Source organism: Castor canadensis, chromosome 10 (assembly GCF_047511655.1).
Source record: "Castor canadensis chromosome 10, mCasCan1.hap1v2, whole genome shotgun sequence".
NCBI classification, from domain to species: Eukaryota; Metazoa; Chordata; class Mammalia; order Rodentia; family Castoridae; genus Castor; species Castor canadensis.
The window spans coordinates 85726480-85749055 of NC_133395.1; the positions used below are offsets into that span (position 1 = coordinate 85726480).

The 22576-nt window shown below is 36.1% G+C and overlaps 1 protein-coding gene across 3 annotated transcripts in view; it reads right to left on the minus strand.

Moving 5' to 3' along the window:
* Positions 1 to 22576, minus strand: part of LOC109678973 (phospholipid-transporting ATPase IB-like) — a 310438-nt gene that overhangs the window by 155844 nt on the left and 132018 nt on the right. For 2 of the 3 annotated variants that reach the window (XM_074043762.1, XM_074043761.1), the window contains 2 exons: positions 22275 to 22414; positions 15279 to 15417 (listed from right to left, as the gene is read on the minus strand). In XM_074043762.1, coding sequence (XP_073899863.1) covers positions 15279 to 15417; positions 22275 to 22414 — 279 coding nt within the window. Of the gene's footprint in view, positions 1 to 15278; positions 15418 to 22274; positions 22418 to 22576 lie in introns of all 3 variants that reach the window. The other variant, XM_074043760.1, reaches the window with a different exon arrangement.

The following is a 22576-nucleotide window of genomic DNA, read 5'->3' on the forward strand; positions in this document are numbered from 1 at the left end:
AACTTTACAGAGGGCTGTTGTAAAAGAGAAGAGAAATCAGATTCAATTCGGAACATAATAAGGTCCGGTGGGAGTTTTTAGACAAGAAGCAGAGAAGATGCCAGAGGATGGAAAATCATGAAAGCCATCAAAGGAAAGTGTATTATTGCTAAGACAGTCTAATTGCTGAAGGAAGTGTAAGGTCTTACACACTGAATGTGGGGAATGAGGAACTGAGTTAGAGTTCCATCATGATCAAATATCAAGGGAGGGTCCCTTGGCTAAACCAACTTAGAAGGATTCTTGTTAGGCAAGTCAAAGACAAAGCTGAGGTGGAAGCCTAGTCAACAACAGGGTTCAGAGGAGCCTAAGTAAAGTTTACTCAAGGAAAGAGTCTTTGTTAGGTGCAAATACAGAATTACATCTCTAACTAGAGGAATGAAACTGTGCCTTGAGACACACGAGTCCTTATCTAATATGTAGTTCTACTTTTATACAATAAGTAATGACTTAAAAACAAGTGGAGTAAGTCTTTGAGAAGCTGAGGCTTTGTCATTTCCCTCCCAAATGTTCCTAAAGTGGCAGGATTTGAAAGACAGGATAAGGGAAGGAATTAACCCTGTTGTACAAAATAACAGGAAATAGTGATTTGATTCTAAGAAGAGAGCCTGCAAGTGTGGAACAAGGTTGACATCATTTCTGTTCCTTCTAACAGGTTCAGTCTTTGTCTCTGAGAATTAATGTTTTTCCTAAGGAAATGGTATTTGCACACTTCTCTCTCTCTCTCTCTCTCTCTCTCTCTCTCTCTCTCTCTCAGTGTGTGTGTGTGTGTAATTCCACAGCTGTCCATTAACTCATTCTTTAGGTTACTATTATATACCTTTTCCCTCTCTCTACAGATCATCTAATACATCCTCCCCAGACTCCCTCTTAGTGACATCAAAATAGAGGTCCCTGGAGTTGGCAGTTGGCTCAGTGGTAGAGCACTTGCCTTAGCTTGCACAAGGTCCTATATTCCATTCCCCAACATAAAAAGAAAATAAAAACACCCAACAACAGCAATAAAAAAAATAGGTCCCTTGTTCAAAAGGCTGAGAAGTGCGATCCATTAGAGATACTAAAATATAGGTTGTCTTTCAAACCATTTTATATTATAAAACATATAACATAGCTATAAAACTTATAAATCATTACCCCCAAGCAAGGGTAATGGTTATACATAAATAACAACATAAATGTACAAATTATGCAAAAACATTGCATTTTGTTGCTGTAATTTTATATAATGCAATAAAATACTTTCTTAAATGTGATATCTTGATTGATCATAAGATTTTTCTGAGTTCTCTGCAAATTGATTCATTGAGTTATCAAAGTGTACACTTTTTAGCAACTTCATTTTCAAACTACATTTGAAAGTAACATCAGTCACCCAGGGAAAATACAAAACCATAGGTAAGTTTTGATCATTTGTAATTTTGATAAGGGCCTTTTTGTTACTGTACCCATTATTGGAACTATTATTAAACATTTTACGCAATGAGAACATTGATCAATTATTTTTAAAAATAAACTTTTGTACACTTATAACTGATGATCCCTTTGGGACAATTTTTCTAAAAAGATTTAACTCTTCATACAAATCAGTTTCATGTAGATTGTGATTCAATTTTTAAGGATAAATACATACAGTAAGATTGTTTTAACTTTTTGAAATTTGTGGATATTATACAAAGAACAAAAAGTGGCCTTATGATTTGTATATAATTTAAAATGTCTTCTTATACATTCTATTGCCATCTGTTCAAGTACAAATAGAAAACAGTTTGAAATTTTTTCTTCTTAATTATTGGTTTATCTGAAACTTTCAGTGTAAGTGTGCTCTTTCCATTAAATGAGATGATCTTTAAATTCAATTTCTATTTCAAAGCCTGTCTATATTTGCTTTGCAATGTTGCAGCGATTTCTCAAAGTCAAAGACTGTAAACGTCAAAGAATTCTATTACTTCCTGGTATGTTTTATAATAATGTTAACGTGTACACAATTATTTTTTAATAAGTTACTGACAAAGTTTGAACATAGGTTTAACAAGTGTCTGTCTGAATGCTTGTGCTATCTGTCCCAGTGCTGGAGAATCAAAGAGCAAGTATTTGTGCAGAGGCCTTAGAGATAGGCCCTGGGACAGGCAGGCCAGACAGCTTCTCAGTGGGTTCTGGTGCTGCACCTCAAAAGGCCCTCCTCTTTCTTGAAGTCATTGGTGTGACCGCTGCCTGGATCTAAACAAAGATTAATTTTCATAAGTTATGATGAATATTCATAAGTGTCATGTATTGTGAGGGAAATTCAAGTCTGTGTAAGGTTCTTGGCTTGTGCCTAACATTATAATGAGTTCAAAGAAAGATTTATAGCAGATATATAACAAGCCTCTTAAAACTTACTAGAAAGATTAGAACAAATTGCATGCAGGTTGTGTATCCCTTATCCAAAATGCTTGGATCCAGAAGTATTTTAGATTTTGGATTTGGTATATTTGCATGTACACAATGAAGCATCTTGGGTGGCATCCACATCTAAACATGAAATTCATTTATGCTTCATATACATGTTAGACACATAGCCAGAAGGCAATTTTATACAGTATTTTAGTGAATGTTATTTATTTTTAATAATTTTATTATATATTTCAATTAGCATACATTAATAATATGGGGGATTTCATTGTGATAATTCCTACATGCATAAAGTGTACTCAAAACAAGTTAACAGGTTTATCCACCCCTTCCACTGTATTCCCATCCCCCTCCTCTATCCACCCTGTTTACAAAGAGTGTTTGGTGGATTTCACTATGCTGTCTCTCTGTGTCTCTAGCATACTTCAATCCCCTTCACACCTCAGTATCATTTCCTTTCCCCCTTTCCCTTCCATTGTTCTCCACTCCCAATGTCACATTCATGAGCCATTGTTTTTATTATCATCATCAACTTTTAGGTCTAGGTTCTACAAATGTGTGAGAACATGCAAGATTTGGCTTTTAGGGCTTGTCTTGTCTCACTCAATATGATGATATCCAGTTCTACCCATTTTCCTGCAAATGACATAATTTTATTTTCCCTTTATGACTGAGTAATTAATGTGCCATGATATATATTTTTTCTTTGCCTATTTATCATTTGTGTGGCACCTCAGCTGATTCTGTAGGTTAGCTATTGTGAACAGAGCTACAATAAATGTGGTATTCAGATTGCTCTCTCTTATATATTGATTTACACTCTTTGGTCATATACCCAAGAATGGTATGGTGGGTTCATAAGGTAGGTCTATTTTTAGTTTTTTGATCAACCTCCATACTGATTTCTGCAGCGGTTGCACAAGTTTACATTCCCACCAACACTATATGGGGGTTTATTCCCCACCCACAGTCCTTGTCAGCATTTGTTGTTTGTATTCTTGAGAGATTGTTTCTAGGTTCTAGCAAGGGAGCACAGTTAGTTGTATACCCTTAACCGAAGAACAGTCCTCCTCTATCGGGGATGGTCATCCTCTTTGACTGAGCATGCAGTTTTGGGAGGGATGCACATGGAGCGGGGACACCCGCCTAGTCAGCCAGATCAGCCAAATCAACCCTGGGGATCAGTGGGGTGACAGATGTCACAGCCAGATCACCCTCACATCCTGTTGTTTGTATTCTTGATTGCCAATCTGACTGGGGTGACATGGTGTCTTAATCTTTGATATGAATTTCCTATGGCTAAAGATGTAGAACATTTCTCCATGTATTTGTTAACCATTTACATTTCTTCTTCTGAGAATGCCTGCTCAATTTGCTTGCCCATTTATTAATTGGAATATTTGCTCATTCGTTCAGTTTTTCGAGCTCTTTATATATTCTGGATATTAATCTTTAATCAATAGAATTTCTTCCATTCTCTGTGTTGTTTCTTGATTCTGGTAATTTTTTTGATGTGCAGAAACTTTCTAATTTGATGCAGTCCCAATTGTCATTCTTGTTTTTTGCTACTGGAGTCTTATTCAGAAAATAATTACCCATGCCTAGATTTCCCTATAGTAGTTTCAGAGTTTTAGGTCTTACATTAAGATCTATGATCCATTTGGAGTTGATTTTGATACAGGGTGAGAAACAGGAGTCTAATTTCAGTCTTCAGCATGCAGACAACCCAGCACCATTTCTTAACTAGGCTATGTTTTTTCTAGAGTCTTCTTTGTCAATGATCAGATGGCTACAGTCATGTGGTTTTACTTCTGGTTCTTCTATTCTGTTCCATTGGTCTTCATGTCTGTTTTTGTGCTGGTATCTTTATTTACTCTTTAATTACTATGGGTCTATAGAATAATTTAAAGTCTGGCATTGTGATACCTCCAGTGTTGCTCTTTTCGGTCAGGATTACCTTTGCTATTCAGGGTCTTTTCTGCTTTCATATAATTTTTTGAATTGATTTTTCTATTTCTGAGAAGAATGACATAGGAATTTTGATGGGCATTGCATTTAATCTATTGATTAAATATACCATTTTCACAATACTAATTCTGCAATGAGAAATCTCTCTTTTAATGTCTTCTTCAAGGTTTTGTAGTTTGCATTGTAGATATTTCACCTCCGTGGCTAAGTTTATATAAAGATATTTTATTTTTTGAAGCTATTGTGAATGGAATTGTTTTCCTGATTTCATTCTAGCCTGTTCATGTTGTTCCATAGAAAAGCCACTAACTTTTAAATGCTGATTTTATATCTTGCTTTGTTGCTGAAAATGTTTATCAGATGTGGGTTTTTTTGTGGAATCTTTAGCATTTTTGTTTTGTTTCATTTTGTTTTTTCAGTCCTGGGGCTTAAACTCAGGGCCTTCACCTTGAGCCACTCCACCAGCCCTATTTTTGTGAAGGATTTTTCAAGACAGGGTCTCGCAGACTATTTGCCTGGGGTGGCTTTGAACCACGATCCTCCTGATCTCTGCCTCCTGAGTAACTAGGATTACAGGCAATCTTTAGGGTTTTTTAAGTATAGAATCATATTATCTGGAATAGGGATAGATAATTTGACTTTTTCCTTCTCCATTTGAATCCCTTGGCTCTTTTGCTTTATTGCTATGGCTATGATTTCCAGTACTATACTTAATAAGAGTGTGCAGAGAGGATACCCTTGTATCATTCCTGACTTTAAGAGAAATTATTTCAGTTTTTCCCCCATTTAATATGATGTTGGATCTAGGTTTCTCACATATAGCTTTACTATATTGAGGTACATTCCTTCTATTCCATTTCCTGAGTTTTTTTTTTTATCATGAAATGATGTTGAATTTTATTAAAAGCTTTTTCTGTATCAACTGAGATGATCAGATGATTTTTGTACTTGATTCTGTTTATATTATGTAGTACATTTATCAACATTTATGTATGTTGAAGAATCCCTCTATCCCTATGATAAAACATAAATGTTAACAATTGTTATTTCCTCTTGATGGATTGCTCACTTTATTCATATGATGTGAATTTGTCTCTTCTAATTTTGGTTGGAAATTTACTTTGTAAGATTTAAGTATAATTATTCCTGTATGCTTTCAGGGTACATTAGCATGGAACATCTTTTTTCCAGCCTTTCATCCTAACCATATTTGCTTTTGTCAGTGAGTTATATTTCTTGTTGCTTTTGAATCCAACTTCCCATCTTTTGATTGAAGAATTGAGACCATTAATATTACTATTAAAATTGAATGGTTATCAAGAGGAAATTAATCACCTGAATAGATCTATAACACAAAATGAAATTGAAGCAGCAATCAAGAGTCTCCCCAAAAAGAAAAGTCCAGGACCTGATGGATTCTCTGCTGAATTCTATCAGACCTTTAAGAAGAACTGATACGAATCCTCCTTAAACTGTTCCACGAAATAAAAAGGGAAGGAAAACTGACAAACACATTTTATGAAGCCAGTATTACACTTATCCCAAAACCAGGCAGACACCTCCAAAAAGGAGAACTATAGGCCAATCTCCTTAATGAACATTGATGCAAAAATCCTCAAGAAAATAATGGCAAACTGAATTCAACAACACATCAAAAAGATTATTCACCATGACCAAGTAGGCTTCATCCCAGGAATGCAGGGGTGGTTCAACATACAAAAATCAATAAACGTAATAAACCACATTCACAGAAGCAAAGACAAAAACCACTTGATCATCTCAATAGATGAAGAAAAAGCCTTTGATAAGATCCAACACCATTTCATGATAAAAGCTCTAAGAAAACTAGGAATAAAGGAAAGTACCTCAACATTATAAAAGCTATATATGAGAAACCTACAGCCAGCATTATACTTAACAGAGAAAAACTGAAACAATTTCCTCTAAAATCAGGAACCAGACAAGGATGCCCACTATCTCCACTCCTATTCAACATAGTACTGGAATTCCTAGCCAGAGCAAGTAGGCAAGAAGAAGGAATAAAAGGAATACAAATAGGTAAAGAAACTGTCAAAATATCCCTATTTGCAGACGACATGATCCTATACCTTAAAAACCCAAAAAATTCAACTCAGAAGCTCCTAGACATCATCAATAGCTACAGCAAGGTAGCAGGATATAAAATCAACATAGAAAAACCATTAGCATTTCTATACACCAACAATAAGCAAACTGAAAAAGAATGTATGAAAACAATTCCATTTACAATACCCTCAAAAAAAAAATCAAATACCTAGGTGTAAAACTAACAAAAGATGTGAAAGACCTCTACAAGGAAAACTATACACTTCTGAAGAAAGAGATTGAGGAAGACTATAGAAAGTGCAGAGATCTCCCATGCTCATGGATTGGTAGAATCAACATAGTAAAAATGTCGATACTCCCAAAAGTAATCTACATGTTTAATGCAATTCCCATCAAAATTCCAATGACATTCATTAAAGAGATTGAAAAATCTACCGTGAAATTTATATGGAAACACAAGAGACCACAAATAGCCAAGGCAATACTCAGTCAAAAGAACAATGCAGGAGGTATCACGATACCTGACTTCAAACTATATTACAAAGCAATAATGATAAAAACAGCATGGTACTGGCACAAAAACAGACATGAAGACCAGTGGAACAGAAGAGAGGACCCAGATATGAAGCCACACAACTATAACCAACTTGTCTTTGACAAAGGAGCTAAAAATATACGATGGAGAAATAGCAGCCTCTTCAACAAAAACTGCTGGGAAAACTGGTTAGCAGTCTGCAAAAAACTGAAACTAGATCCATGTATATCATCCTATACCAATATTAACTCAAAATGGATCAAGGATCTTAATATCAGACCACAAGCTCTAAAGTTGATACAGGAAAGAGTAGGAAATACTCTGGAGTTAGTAGGTATAGGCAAGAACTTTCTCAACGAAACCCCAGGAACACAGCAACTAAGAGATAGTATAGATAAATGGGACCTCATAAAACTAAAAAGCTTCTGTTCATTAAAAGAAGTGGTCTCTAAACTGAAGAGAACACCCACAGAGTGGGAGAAAATATTTGCCAGCTACACATCAGACAAAGGACTGATAACCAGAATATATAGGGAACTTAAAAAACTAAATTCTCCCAAAACTAATGAACCAATAAAGAAATGGGCAAGTGAACTAAACAGAACTTTCTCAAAAGAAGAAATTCAAATGGCCAGAAAACACATGAAAAAATGCTATCTCTAGCAATAAAGGAAATGCAAATTAAAACACAGTAAGATTCCACCTCACCCCTGTTAGAATAGCCATCATTAGCAACACCACGAACAACAGGTGCTGGTGAGGATGCGGGGAAAAAGGAACCCTCATACACTGTTGGTGGGAATGTAAACTAGTACAACCACTCTGGAAAAAAATTTGGAGGCTACTTAAAACACTAAACATTGATCTACCATTTGATCCAGCAATACCACTCTTGGGGACATACCCAAAAGACTGTGAGACAGGTTACTCCAGAGGCACCTGCACACCCATGTTTATTGCGGCACTATTCACAATAGTCAAGTTATGGAAACAGCCAAGATGCCCCAGCACTGACGAATGGATCAAGAAAATGTGGTATCTATACACAATGGAATTTTATGCAGCCATGAAGAAGAACGAAATGTTATCATTCACTGGTAAATGGATGGAATTGGAGAACATCATTCTGAGTGAGGTTAGCCTGGCCCAAAAGACCAAAAATCGTATGTTCTCCCTCATATGTGGACATTAGATCAAGGGCAAACACAACAATGGGATTGGACTTTGAGCACATGATAAAAGTGAGAGCACACAAGGGAGGGGTGAGGATAGGTAAGACACCTAAAAAATTAGCTAGCATTTGTTGCCCTTAATGCAGAGAAACTAAAGCAGATACCTTAAAAGCAACTGAGGCCAATAGGAAAAGGGGACCAGGAACTAGAGAAAAGGTGAGATCAAAAAGAATTAACCTAGAAGACAACACACACGTACAGGAAATTAATGTGAGTCAACTCCCTGTATAGCTATCTTTATCTCAACCAGGAACATTTGTTCCTTCCTATTTTGCCTATACTCTCTCTTCAACAAAATTAGAGATAAGGGCAAAATAGTTTCTGCTGGGTATTGAGGGAGTGGTGGGGGAGAAGGAGGGGGCGGAGTGGGTGGTAAGGGAGGGGGTGGGGGCGGGGGGAGAAATGACCCAAGCCTTGTATGCACATATGAATAATAAAACAATTGAAAAAAAAGAATCAAAGGCCAAAAAAAAAATTGAATGGTTATGTAGTAATTCCTGCTGCTTTGTTGCTTTTTTTTGGTGTTTGATTTTTTCCTACTCTTTATTTATTTATTTATCTTCTCATCTGGTGGTATTTTTAAAGCCATATTTACATGACTACATTTATGTTCCACTTGCATGTGAAGGATTTCTTTGTGTATCTTCTGTAGTGCTGGTTTAGTGGTCATAAATTGGCTTGGTTTTTGTTTATCATGGAAGGTTTTAGTTTCTCCTTCAGTTATGAATGATATCTTTGCTGGGTGGAGTAATCTATGTTTGCAGCATTTTTTTCTTTCAGTGGTTAAATATTTCAGTCCATGCCTCCTTGTTTTTAGAGTTTCTTTTGAGAAATCTGCTGTCATTGTATCTGCTTGCCTTTATAGTTGACTTGGCACCTGTCCCTTATAGCTTTCAATATTTTTCACTTGTTCTCTGTAATGTCTTAATTAAAATATTCCATGGTGAGGTGCTATTGTGGTCTTGTCTGTCTGGAATCCTAAAAGCATCCTGTATCGTGATGGGTATCTCCTTCTCAAGATTAGGGAAATTTTATGGTATTAATTGTGGAATATGTTTCTTATGACTTAACCTTGTACCTCTTTTCTCCTGTAGTGCCCATGATTCGTAGGTTTGGTCTTTTAATGGTGTGGCAGAGTTCTTGCATAGTTCATTCATATTCCATTTTTCCTTTATCTAATTTTCCTATTACATCTAGTTTATCTTCAAATCCTGGTATTCTGTCTTCTTCTTGACTCAGTCCAATGGAGAGGCTTTCAACTTAAATTTTTATTTGACTTAAGGAGCTTTACAATTCTAGAACTTTGATTTGATTTTTTCAGGCTTTCTGTATCACTATTGAATTCCCCTTTCATTTCTTGCATTGTCCTCAGCTGTTTATTTGTATCTTCTTTGAGTTCATGTAGTTGAATATTTGTCTTCTTTTGAGTTCATTTAGGTGTCTATTCACATTATCTTTGATTTCAGTGAGGGGTTTATACAGGTCTTCTTTCATCTCATTAGTCATTCATATCATCATTCTGTTGGGCTCCACAGTTGGGGTTTCATTACTTTCACTATCATTCAGATAGGTTGTTACGTGATGTTGGTTTTTTGAGGTATCATATTTGTTTGCTTTTTCACATTTATTGTACTGCTATTTTGAGATTTGTTCACGTGTAGTCAATTAGTTTGTTGGGGTTGTAGTCACCCAAATGCTTTGTTCTGTAGGACTGGGTAGTGGTAGGGTTGACATGTCATTTCTCACCACTAGCCTGGGAATACAACTCAGCAATAATAATTCTACCAATTCAATACCAAATCAGATATGTACTTGAAGTAAAATACCATTGGAATCATTATCTACACAACCAATTACATTATATATGAAGTATATATATATATATATATATATTATATATGAAGTACATTATATATGTAGTACAATGGGGATTAGGAAAATAAAACTTACTTGCATTGGAGTTAAAACTTAGGTAGTGAAGAAAAGGAAAGATTAGGGAAGAAATAAGGAAGAAGGAAGATGGGGAGAAGAGGAGTGAAGTATGGAAACTGTAGGTAAACAAAATACAAGCAATCAGGGATATATTTCAATTATTGTAGAGAAGGGTGTTATCATAAGGGATTACAAAGGGTTAGAAAGATTAAGAATAATAAAACAAGGAAGTAGAATAAACCTCCAGTAGTTTGTAAAAAAGAGATAGGAAAAAGAAAAAAAATGACACTATATAAAAGAGATAAATTAAACAATTTTTTTAAATCATCATTTCTTCCTTGTTGAGGAGAAGAGTGTATGTCTGCTGGGCTCTATCACTGTAATGATGCTCTTCTCCAATCTTAGGTCCTTAGCTTTCTGTCTGAAGTTCTTCTGTTGTGTTTATTCATATATCCCATCAGGGCCCTAGATTGACCAGGAAGCCTGAGAGGAAGGCTTTGGATTAGGAACATCTCCTGGGAAGAGATGGGGCAGATCTTATTGAGTAGTAGCAATTTCTAGAGGTTAGGTTTCTCTGCTTGAGTTCAGTGGGACAGTTTTAGGCATGTGAGGTAGCAGGTGGGGGTGAGTGGCAGGGTTCCCAAGCACAGAAAGTAAGTCAGAAATCTCTCTACTGCTGTCAAAGTCCATGGGATTTCCTACTCAGGAAGTCCAGTAGCTGCTCTTACTTATCTATGATGTTTCCCCACTTTCCACCAAGGCCTCCTATTTAATGTTTCATTTTAAATGGGGGGTGAACTGCTCCTGTCACTTGTGTATATGCATACACTGCAGGTTAGGGCAGCGGGTTATGGGCTTTTGCCAGATGGTTTTGGGAGAGAAATCCAGATGCTGAGTTCTAACCAGCCAATCTGATAAATTCTGCCCTCTTCCTTTGGGTAAAATCACTGGTCCTGAGTAGTTTCACCCCTCCCTGGGGGATCTAGATCTACATGGGGGAGCCTTTAGTCAACCTGATTAGCCAAACATTTTCACGGGGTCAGATGTATTTGCACTCACTCACTGGGCTTAGCTGGACAGTGGTGCTCAGGTAATGCTAGTAATGGTACAGTTCATACAGCTTCATTCCTGTTGCTGGTTGCAGTCGAGTGAGGGAGCTTTTAATTAGCCCACATAGCCAAAAGTTTTCTTAGGGGTCAGATGTATTTGTGCCCACAGTCTTGGCCTGCTTGTTCAGCAGCTCTCAGGGAAACAGCTGGTTTGCCCTACTGGTTCATTTCTGTGCCCTGGGCAATTAGGCACAGATACGGCAAGGCTTCTGTCTGGTGTCCTGGGCAAGGCTAACTGACCTGCTCTTAGCCCTCCATGCAGTTGTTTTGCTCACAAAGTGGCCCATAAGCATGGCTCTTACCAGTAGTAAAAAAATAAATAAATAACCTGGGCTGGAAAGGGCGCAGGATGAAACCAAGCTATACTGCAGATTTGCACCTTTAGAGGTTTAATTACAGTCAAGTATTTCTGGATTTTCTTTAGGTACTATCTGTCCTTATATTGATACCCTTTTTTACAATAATTTGCACATCTCCCTTGCAGCCTGGTACTTGAGGTTTTTACTTCTGGTTCCTAAAGACATAAGTCATCTACACCTGTGCTTTTACTGTGACCCATCACCTGAGGTCAAATGCAGAATTTTCCACTTGTGGTGTCATGTTAGCACAGAAAAAGTTTCAGATTTTGGAGCAGTTTTGGATTAGGGCTGCTCAGTCTGAATTGGTAAACTAAATGTCAGTATTTCACCAATGGAATAAGGGCAAACAGCAGGAGCTTGGAATTAAGTCATATTATCAGAAACTCTCAGAAAGTAACAGAACCAAATGCTAATCTCTGAAACTATGCTGAACATGTGACAATATCCTTGTTTCACTGTATTGGTAGAAACCAACCATGACATTTAATTTTTTTGGTGGGACTAGGGTTTGAACTCAGTGCCTCACACTTGTTAGGCAAGTGTGTGCTCTATCACTTGAGCCACTCGGCCAGTCTGATCCTGACATATTCATTCCTGCTAAATCCTTAGCCAAACTATGCTCTTAGTCAGTATCTAGACTATGTATGGTGCCTAACTACATGGTAATCAATGTGAACTTTGTGAGAGGTGATGATACTCAGAATTGTCATATTCAGGAAGATAGTGGATAACATTTGCAAGGATTTTGCTCTGCCCGATACTTTAGAAAGAGCATGCACCATTTTTGTTTAAATTATCACAGTCACCAGAGGTATTGCGACTATCTTCATCTTATAAATAAGAAAATGAGGTTGGTAAGGTCCACAAAGGTCCAAGCTCATAAATGTAGACAAGATGATTCAGGCTCAAACTCTGGTCCTTGAATTACAAAGTCTGTGATTTTCAATCACTACACTCTACATGCCTTTTCAAAAGATGTAAAGATGCAGCATTCTATAAAGGAGAATCCATTCCTCAATGTTCAAACCCATGAAAGTAACATGAGCTCCCTGACCAAACCCTCTTGGTTTTCTGGGACAAAAGTAAGAGCTTGGAAAGCCTCTATGAAACAAATTATTAAGTGCTCAGTGGTAGAGCATTTGCTCATTATGCATGAGGCCCTGGATTCTATCCCCAGCACAGCAACAAACAAACAAACAAGCAAACAAAAAACCAGAACAAAACAAACACCAAAAAACCCCACAAGTAATGTCAGTTTGGTGATTGGCTCTATTTTACAAGTGTTTTCCTCTCCATGAATAGGTGCTAAGGGAAAATAATAAAATTCAACCCTAGACCCACTAGTTATGTGGGGAGGGACAATGAAGGCTGCATTTAGCCAACAGACATATTTTGCTTTGCTTTTCAATGCTTTACACATTTTAGCCAACAGTATAAACCAGGCTTTCCATATCAAAAGGCAGAATTATCAATTATCTTTTAAAAATTAGAAACCTGTGCCAACCGTGGATACTCATTTCTACATGGCAAGAATGTAGTCCTCTTCTCATAGACTTCCTTGCTGTTTTAAGAAATATCTCAGTGCAAGCTACTGTTGAGAAAAGACAGTTACGTAGTTCACAGGTTTAGAGCTGGAAGTACAAGATCAAGCAGCCCCACTGGTCAGTCTCTGGTAAGAATCTAACACCCAGATGGCATCATGGTGGGAGAGCCAGTGAGAAAGGGAAAGATCACATGGTCAGACAGGAAGCCATAGAAAGACTGAGGTTCCCAGACTACCTTTCAAGGCTATACTGCTAAATGACCTAAGGACCTTCCACTAGGCCCTACCTCTTAAAAGTTCAAAATTATCTCTCACCACTACCATAGCCCAGGGAACAAACTACTAACATGAGTGGTGAGGAACAAACCACATTCAATTCATAGCACTTCCCTGTGGGCATTGCCCTTGGTTTACATTCTTCCCAATTCTTCCAGGTATTTAAGTCTGCAAATCCTACTCTAAGAAATCAAAAAGTTTGTTTCCTTCCTTCTTTGAAATCTATAATAGTTACTAAACATTTTTGAATGGATGCAATTAAATGTAACAGTTATCTAATATCTCAGTTTTCCTGAGCTAAGGCTCATTCAAGAAAGCTATAGATACCTAGTAACAAAAATAAATGCCACTTGAGAAGGATAAGAATTCCCCTTCTTACAACATCTGCAGTGTCTCATTTAGGCTGGGTTTCAGGCCTAAGGTGAGGAGATAACTGAAGGTGTAGGACAAATAAATAATCCTCATTTACTGGGCTTTGCAAGGATGACTGGTGTAACTTAGGAAAGTGGTGAGAGAGCAATCACACTATTATCAGATGGTATGCCATCTGAGTCTTGCCTTGGACACACACTAGGATACTATGGTCATTAAGTGTTCATGGTTATCAAGAAATACATCAAGTCATTAAACCAAACATGGGAAAGCTGGAAAAACATGAGCAAATACATGGTAGGTTATCACATATTTGTCAGATAGATAAATCAGTAACAATACCACAGTTGGACTACTTGAAAGAGTTCTTAATAACTACAGAAACTCCTAGAATTCTTGAAAGAGTTTTTTTATTACTAAAGATTTTTTAAAAATTAAGATGGAATAAATGTCCTGATATGTTCCCAAAACTTAACTCCCTCTTTTCAAATTCTTTTCCTCAATAGGTCTTTATCTAATGCTAACTCCCTCTATGTTTTGTTTTATTATTAGCACTATCACAATAATATCACTATATGCATAATAATATTGTGGCTATATAACACTATTGTATATATTATTTACATAATAATATTGTGCATATAACATTATTGTATGTAATAATATATGTAGTATAACTACATATATTGATCTGTTTGTCAATTTTCTATTTATATATAAGCTCTATGAGGGCAGAGGCTTTCTTACTCAACTTTTTATTACCAGCTCCTAGGGAATAAAAGACAATTCTTTAAAATGAATGACTGTAAGCAAAGTAATAGAGGAAACATTCAAAATGTGTCCAATGTGTATGGAGTCACTTTGTACATTTTCATCTAACTAAAACTGGCCATTATGATGATTGTGAAAAGGATAGTAGTTTCAACTCCTCATCATCAAAATCTGCATATTCACTGCTAACAGTTCATTTTTCAACTCCCCTTCTCCATCTGTGACTCGTAAGACATCATTAAACAATCAATTTTAAAAGCAGGTAGGAAGGAGTGACATTGGAAACTGGAGGGGAAAAATACAAACTGGATATTGTCACCAATAATCAAATGTTTATAAATAAGTATACAACAGAAAGATAGGTATATAAAGCATGGGACAAAAAATATCATAATTTCAAGTTTCAAAGGAAAGGGACAAGAAACTAACAGTTACTTATGCTACCAATATGCATTCTATAATTCAAGAATGTGGAAGAGACAGAACAGTTCACTGTGCTTAGTTTGTTTGAATCCTGTGCCATGTGATGGCATGGTTCTATTGGACTCCATTTTCCCAAATTCATGAGACAATGACCTGAAAGCTCAGCCATACATCTTGACACTGGGGCAGTTTCAGAATACATGTACAATGAGATTCTTTTAAAACTCTCTTCATATCTGTTACCTATGTTAATTGCAGTTTCCTGTTTATCTCCTGTCAAGACCCATATTCTTATGTTTGCTTTCAGTAAAGTTGATATGGTTTCTGGAACACGGGCTTGAAGACGATCTTCAATGGCTGTGGCTCCAAGCAGCAGAAATTCCTAGATATTTTTTGAAAGAGATTTTTTTATTCCTAATTAAAGATTTTAAAAATTAAGGTAGAATAAATGGAAGATATTTTGACTAAAAATACATCTAATAAATTCGTTATGTGAACTCCTATATCTGAACATACATTTTTTTCTATTCTTTCCATTATTCTATTTTACCACAGTATAAGGCAGTGAAGCACGATGGATAACAGCATAGGCTCTCAGATTCATATTCTAACTCTACAAGTTACCAGATGAATGATGACAAGCAAATTACTTGAACTTCCTGTGCCTCAGTTTCCTCACCTAAAAAATGGAAATGTGGAGGAAAATTCCATTACTCACAGAATCTTTATGAGTTAACATTTGTAAAGGATTAGAACAATATCTAGCAGGTTATAAAGTCAATAAAGAGCCAGGTGCTGTGTCACACACTTGTAATCCCAGCTACCTGGGAGGTGGAGTGCTGGAGGATCATGGTTTGAGGACAGATCAGGTAAAAATTCATGAGACACTCCCCACAACCTAATAAATCTTCTAGAAAAATAATTAGAACTAGTAAGTGAGTATAGAAAGGTTATACACAAAGAGAAAAAATAATGAAAAATGGAACAAATTATTCCAGAATTGTAAGACAATTACAAAAGATATATAATTCATATAATGAAAATACAAAGGAGAAGAGAGAAAGGAATAGAAGAAGTAGTTGAAGTAATAATGGCTGAGGCTTTTCCAAGATGAATGACAGACACCAAACCAAAGAACTAGAAAGCTCAGAGAACAAGCAGGAAAAATACCAATAATACACACGTCATATATGATGTACATTTCATATAGGTTTATCATATTCAAAGACAGCAAAAAATTGAAAGAAGTTGGATAAGTAGAAAATCCTTATCTATAAAGGGAAAAGAATAAGAATTATGTTGGACTTCACTTCTGAAATCATTAAGCAAGACGAGAGTGAACTTAAATATTTAAAATGCTGCGAGAACCACTAATCTAGAATTCTATATTCAGTGAAATTATTCTTCAAATGCCATAAATGCCTTTTCAAACAGAAACTGAGGAAATTTGTCATCAGTAGACTTGCCTTGTAGGAAGAGTTAATAGTAGTTCTTCGGAGGAAAGGAAAATAATATATATCAGAAATTCAGAGATACTTAAAGAGTATTAGAGAAAGGAATAAGATTAAATAAATTTTTTATTTTTCTTGTTAGTAATTAATCTTATAGATAACAGTCTGTTCAAATAATAGCAACAATGTATGAGGTTATGAATAGCATAACTATAGGTTTTGGTAAGTGAAATCTATGACAGCAATATAAGGGACAGGAGGGGGGAATTGGGAATATTCTGTTACAAGGTACATATACCCATGAAGTAGTATGGTATTATTTGAAAGTAGAGTTAAATCAGCTATAAATATGTATTGAAAATTGTGGGATAACCACTAAAACATTTTTAAATGGATATACTTGATATGTTAAGAAAGAAGATCATATAAAATGATCTCTAGTTAACATCAGAGAAGGCAGAAAAGAATGGAAAACAAAGAAGAAAAAAGAACAAGATAACAAAGTTACAAATATGGTTGATATTAAACGAACTACATCAACAATCACTTTAAAAGTATATGATCGAAATACACAAATTAAAAGCCAGAGGCTGGCTGGGCACTGGTGGCTCATGCCTGTCATCCTAGCTACTTGGAAGGCTGAGATAGGGAGGACTGCAGTTTGAGGCCAGCCCAAGCAAAAATTCAGTGAGACCACATCTCAACCAATAGCTGGGCACAGTGGCATGTGCCTGTCAAGCTATGTGAGAAGCTGAGATTGGAAGGATTAGGGTTCCAGGCTAAAAAAAATTATAAGACTGCATCTCAACAGAAAAAAGCAGGGCATGGTGGTACATATCTGTCATCCCAGTAATGGTGGGAAGTGTAACTTAGGAGAATTGTGGTCCAGACTGGCCTGGTCAAAGAATCAGATCCTATCTCTAAAGTAACCAGAGCAAAAAGGGATAGAAGCATGGCTTAAGTAAGCATTACATAATGGTAAAGTCAAGTTTTTAAGAAGTCACAACATTACTTAATATGTATGCACCTAGCATGTGGCAAAACCTCAAAGAACTACAAGCAGAAATAAGTGAAAATAATATTATACTTGAGAGACTATCAGTAATTAACAGATACCACAAACATAAAATAAGTAAGAGCATAGTTGAACAGAACAGGACCATCAATTCACCGTATTTAATAAACATGTAAGAAACTCATTCAACAAGAATAAACATGTAGCACTTACAAAGATAGACCATATTCTTGGTCATAAGACATACCTTAGCAAATCTAAAAAAATTAGAATAATACAAAGTATTCTCTCAGACCACAATGGAAGTAATCTAGAAATAAGTAACAGAAATGTAGCTGGAAAATCCAGAAAGATTTGAAGGTTAAACAGCATACTTATAAATAACAAATGGGTCACAGATGAAGTCTTAAGAAAAATGAAAATATAACTTACACAATTTTTTGAAAATCACATTCTCATAAGTGGGAAAAACTCTCAGCAAACCTAGCAACTTCCTGAACTTAATAAGTAACTCCAGAAAATGACTAAAAGTAAAATCATAATAAATAGTGACACTAGACCTAGGTACTTTTCCATGAAGCTCAGAAACAAGGCAAAGATGTACCACTCCTTCTCAACCCCATACAGGAAGTCCTAGCCAATGCAAGAGGCCAGGAGAAAGAAATAAACAGTATTAAGATCGGGAAGGAAGAAATAAAAAAGTCTACATTTGAAGATGACAAAATTATATATAGAAAACATTTCAAAAAATTAAAAAGAAACTAATGAGCAATTGAGCAATGTTGCATGATACAAGGTTAATATACAAGCCAACTGCTTTTCTATATCTTAGCAAAGAACAACTGGATATGAAGAAGAAAGGTAACATCATTTACATTAATACCAAAAAAGAGAGGCACTTAGGTATAAATCTAATGATATATGTGTCTGTTCTATATGAGAACAGTGATAAAAATGAACAAAATCAATAACTATCTAAATATAGGAGAAGATATTTCATGTTAATGTATAACAAAACTCAATAAGTTGTAAGCTTTTTCTGTCTTGATCTATAGATACAAAGCAACCCATCACATTCCCACAAATTATTTTGTGGATTTCCACAAACCGATTTTAGAGTTTATAAGTAAAGACAACACTGAAGAACAAAGCTGGTATTACCTGATCTCATTATTTACTATGGAGCTACAATAATCAAGATAGTGTGAATTTGGCATGAGAACAGAGAACAGATCAATGGAACAGAACAGATAGCCCAGAAAGAGACTCACACAAATATAATCAACTAATCTTTGACAAAAGGACCATCTAATAGAGCGATAGCACACTTTTCAATAAGGGTAATGGAACAACTGGACATCCACATTCAAACAAAAGAATCTAGACATGGACCTTACAGCTTCCACAGAAATTAACTTGGCTGGGTGCAGTAGCTCCTGCATGTAATCCTAGCTACGAAAGAGGCAAAGATTGGGAAGATCATTGGTTGGAAGCCAACCTGAGCAAAACATTCATCAGACCCTATCTGGGGGGTAGGTGGGAAAACAATGTATATACATGTAAGTAAATGTAAAAAATGATAAAATAAAAGGAGGAAAAAAATACAAAGGCAAAAAACCAAGTCACTAAAGAGCACATATAATTCCACTTAAATGGAGTATCCAAAAGAGACAAATCTACAAAGACAGAAAGTGGATTAGCGGCTGCATAAGGCTGAGAGGAGACAATTGGGAGAATAGAGTACATAATAATGGACATGGGGTTTGTAGGAGATTTTGAATATGTTCTATTTTCATTGTTTGATGGTTATACAACTCTGCGAATACACCAAAACCAAAGAACTATATACTTTAGATAAGTGAATTGTATAGGAAACAGTCAGAGGGCCTCAGAATCAAGTCTGTTTCAATCAACCTATCAATTTTCAATAAACCAATCATGGTACCAGGATGATTAATTACTTAGTTATGATCTAAATCACAATGTACTTAATGACTACTGATTCAAATACAGAAACTGTCTTGTTACCCATACCCAACAATAAAAAAATTTTAAATCTTAGGATTCCCTAAATGAAAAATGCTCAAGAAGCCTAAGAGCTGGGAAGAGGGCCAGAAAACACCTCTAGTAATAAAACTAGGACTGTAACAATATGCATAGAATCATAAGAGCCAATTTCACAGACCCAAAAGATTAAGTCTACAGAATGAAGACATATAACAATAGCTGATACAGTTGAAATTAACACGTTATAAGGTGATGAGATGATCTAGTGGCTAATATAAAATAAGAAAAAAGACAAGTGAGGAACAAGGTTATTAGCTACTCTAGATGGGATAAAAGTGCTCCAAATGGAGAAAAATGTAATTGAGACCACAGATTAAAAAAAAATACAGTAAAGTCAACAATTGATGATTTTTAGGGCTTTGTCTGATTAAAAGTTGTTTACACTAAGCAATTCTCTTATCTGTTGCTGTCCCCTACATGTGTCCATTTTTATAAGGTTCCTTTGATAGGCAATTCCTGTAGCTCCCCAGGTAAGTCTCCTCTGGTGGAGATGCAATAAGTGGCAAGATTTGGCTCCCAGCCCCACAGATATCTGGTCTCATGACTCTATCCCCATTCCTGGGTGACCTGAGAAATACCAAATAAGGAGAGCAGAGGGATGGTGGTCAGACATGATTCAATACACTTGACAATTGCCAATGTGATTTTAGCATCACAAAGTCGGACATCTGCATGAGTGATTGTGGCTAAATCTCCTCTCAGCCAGGCTAAATGGACACAGTGAGTATCCTGATTCATGATGCCACCCTATATTTTTAAATCACACGGTCATTGAGAGATAGCACTTCATTAAAGAGTAGGACCCTGTTTTGTTAAAGTGTCTAAGACTGATGGGATTCCTCCTCTGACCTGCCAAGTACTTCTTATTCTAATGACAACACGGTGTTGTGCTTATTACTAGCTCTAAGGTATACAGTTAACATTCAGAATATAAAAATGTGATACTCACCTGGGCCAAAAAGCCACCAAAACTAGATGGGAAAAACTGGTCCAAGATCAGCTTGTGTTTTTTGTTATTGTTCATTGACATTTAAGAAAGAAAATATGCCCTGGAAATGAACATCAATCCCTGCCTGTTGCAAATTAGCTACCTGTTTTCCTTAGATAGAAGGGAACTTTGATATAGTCAACTCTCAATATTTCATTCATCTATTCACCTAATATTTTAGGATACTCCCTGCCCACCAGGGAACATGTGTATGTTGGAGGTATACTGAGAAATACCAGCATTCAGCCTGTCTTTTTGTGTGCCTGTGATACTGGGGATTGACCTCAGGGCCTTGCGTTTCTTAGGCAAACACTCTAAAACTTGAGCTACATCTTCCAGACCCTTTTTTAAAAGTTTGTTTTTAACATAGGCTTTTGTGCCAACTTTGCCTGGGCTGACTCGGAACCACAATTCTCCTGTCTTTGCCTACCTAGTAACTGGGATAATAGGCATGTACCACTATGCCCAACCCAGCCTGTAGTTTCAAGTATTCCACTTCTCAGCTTGCTGTCTGTATCTCATCCTATGACATTCTTACACTTTTCCTAATTATGACTTCCAGAGTCCCTTAAAAATAAAGCAAAAAAAAAAATTAGAAATTTAACAGAGACAAGACTGCCACAGTAATGCTTGTATTCTTTCAAGTTTGAGAGTCCAGTTTCATTGCCCAGATTCTTCCATGGGGTAGTGGGAGTAGTGGATGGATGGCAGTACAGGTAGGATGTGCCATTGGAGACTCTGGAATCACAGGACAGGGTAAATGACACATTCAGTTCCATCACTGTGATTTGTCAGTAGATGCTGAGTAATCACAAGGGGATAATGTAATGCTTTAATGCAGTTGGAGGGAGGCCAGATTAAATGCCAATTCTTTCAACATATGACTTCGAAAAAGGGATGGACCTGATGATGTCAAGAAAATCCTTTAGTCTAAATCTGTTCTGGTCAAACTTCTGCAGGAATGAAATGCAAAGTACATGGGACCAAAGGACGAAAGAACTCTAAGCCAAGAAACTAAGATAAAGATTGGGCCAAGACCAATGATATTCCTGAGGTCTCAACTGTAGCAAATTCAAAATGACCCCAGAATGACACCCTTCAATTAAGGGCACGACACATTACCTGAAGAAAAGTAACCACAATGCAACACACGATAAGAGTGCATCACCCATACAAAATAAGTAAAGAAGAGAATACATAAATAATATTTAACAATATGAAAAATACTCCCAATTTATCATATGAAAAATTCATGATTCAAGCAGTATGCTACAAGTGCTAATTTTCATAGGAAAAACATATGTGTTAAAAATATGTTGGAATAACACATATACACACATACATAAAGAGAAGCAAAAGGAATCTTATACACAAGAACTTGGTCATTACCCAACATCATAGATGATTATGCATTATTCTACCTTATTTTTCATAAGAAACATGTATTTCTTTTGAAATAGAAAGGTACAAAAAAATGATTGCAAGATTTAAGTGATTAGGATATGACTCAGAAGAAAGAGAAACCATAATACAAATTATTGTTTGTAATTATGCATATTTTACAAATTTTCAGTGTAACACAGTTTTATATTTTTGAAGGAAAGAAAAACCCCACATCTCACTGCTTTAGAAAAGAACATCAAGATATGAAAACAATGACAAATAAATTTCCTTCATGTATTTGTCCTGACATGCAGAGTATACATGGGCTACCTTACCTTTTCAATAATGTCATAGCATTCCTCCATTCTTTGAGTTCTGTCTTGTAAAAGTGTACCAGCTGTTGCATAGTCCTTCAACCAATGTTGATACTCCTCCTCAGTTAAATCGGTATAAGCAACACAGAGAGTTCTCAGCCCTGCTAGAAAAAACACAATATATGGCTTGTCTATGTGACCAGTGACCAGGGAGAAGTGGAGTCTTTGGAAATAAAAACAAAAGCATTAAATTTTTTTTTAACTTTTTGGCAGCAGTGGGGTTTTGAATACAGGGTCTCATGCTTGTTATACCACTTAAACCA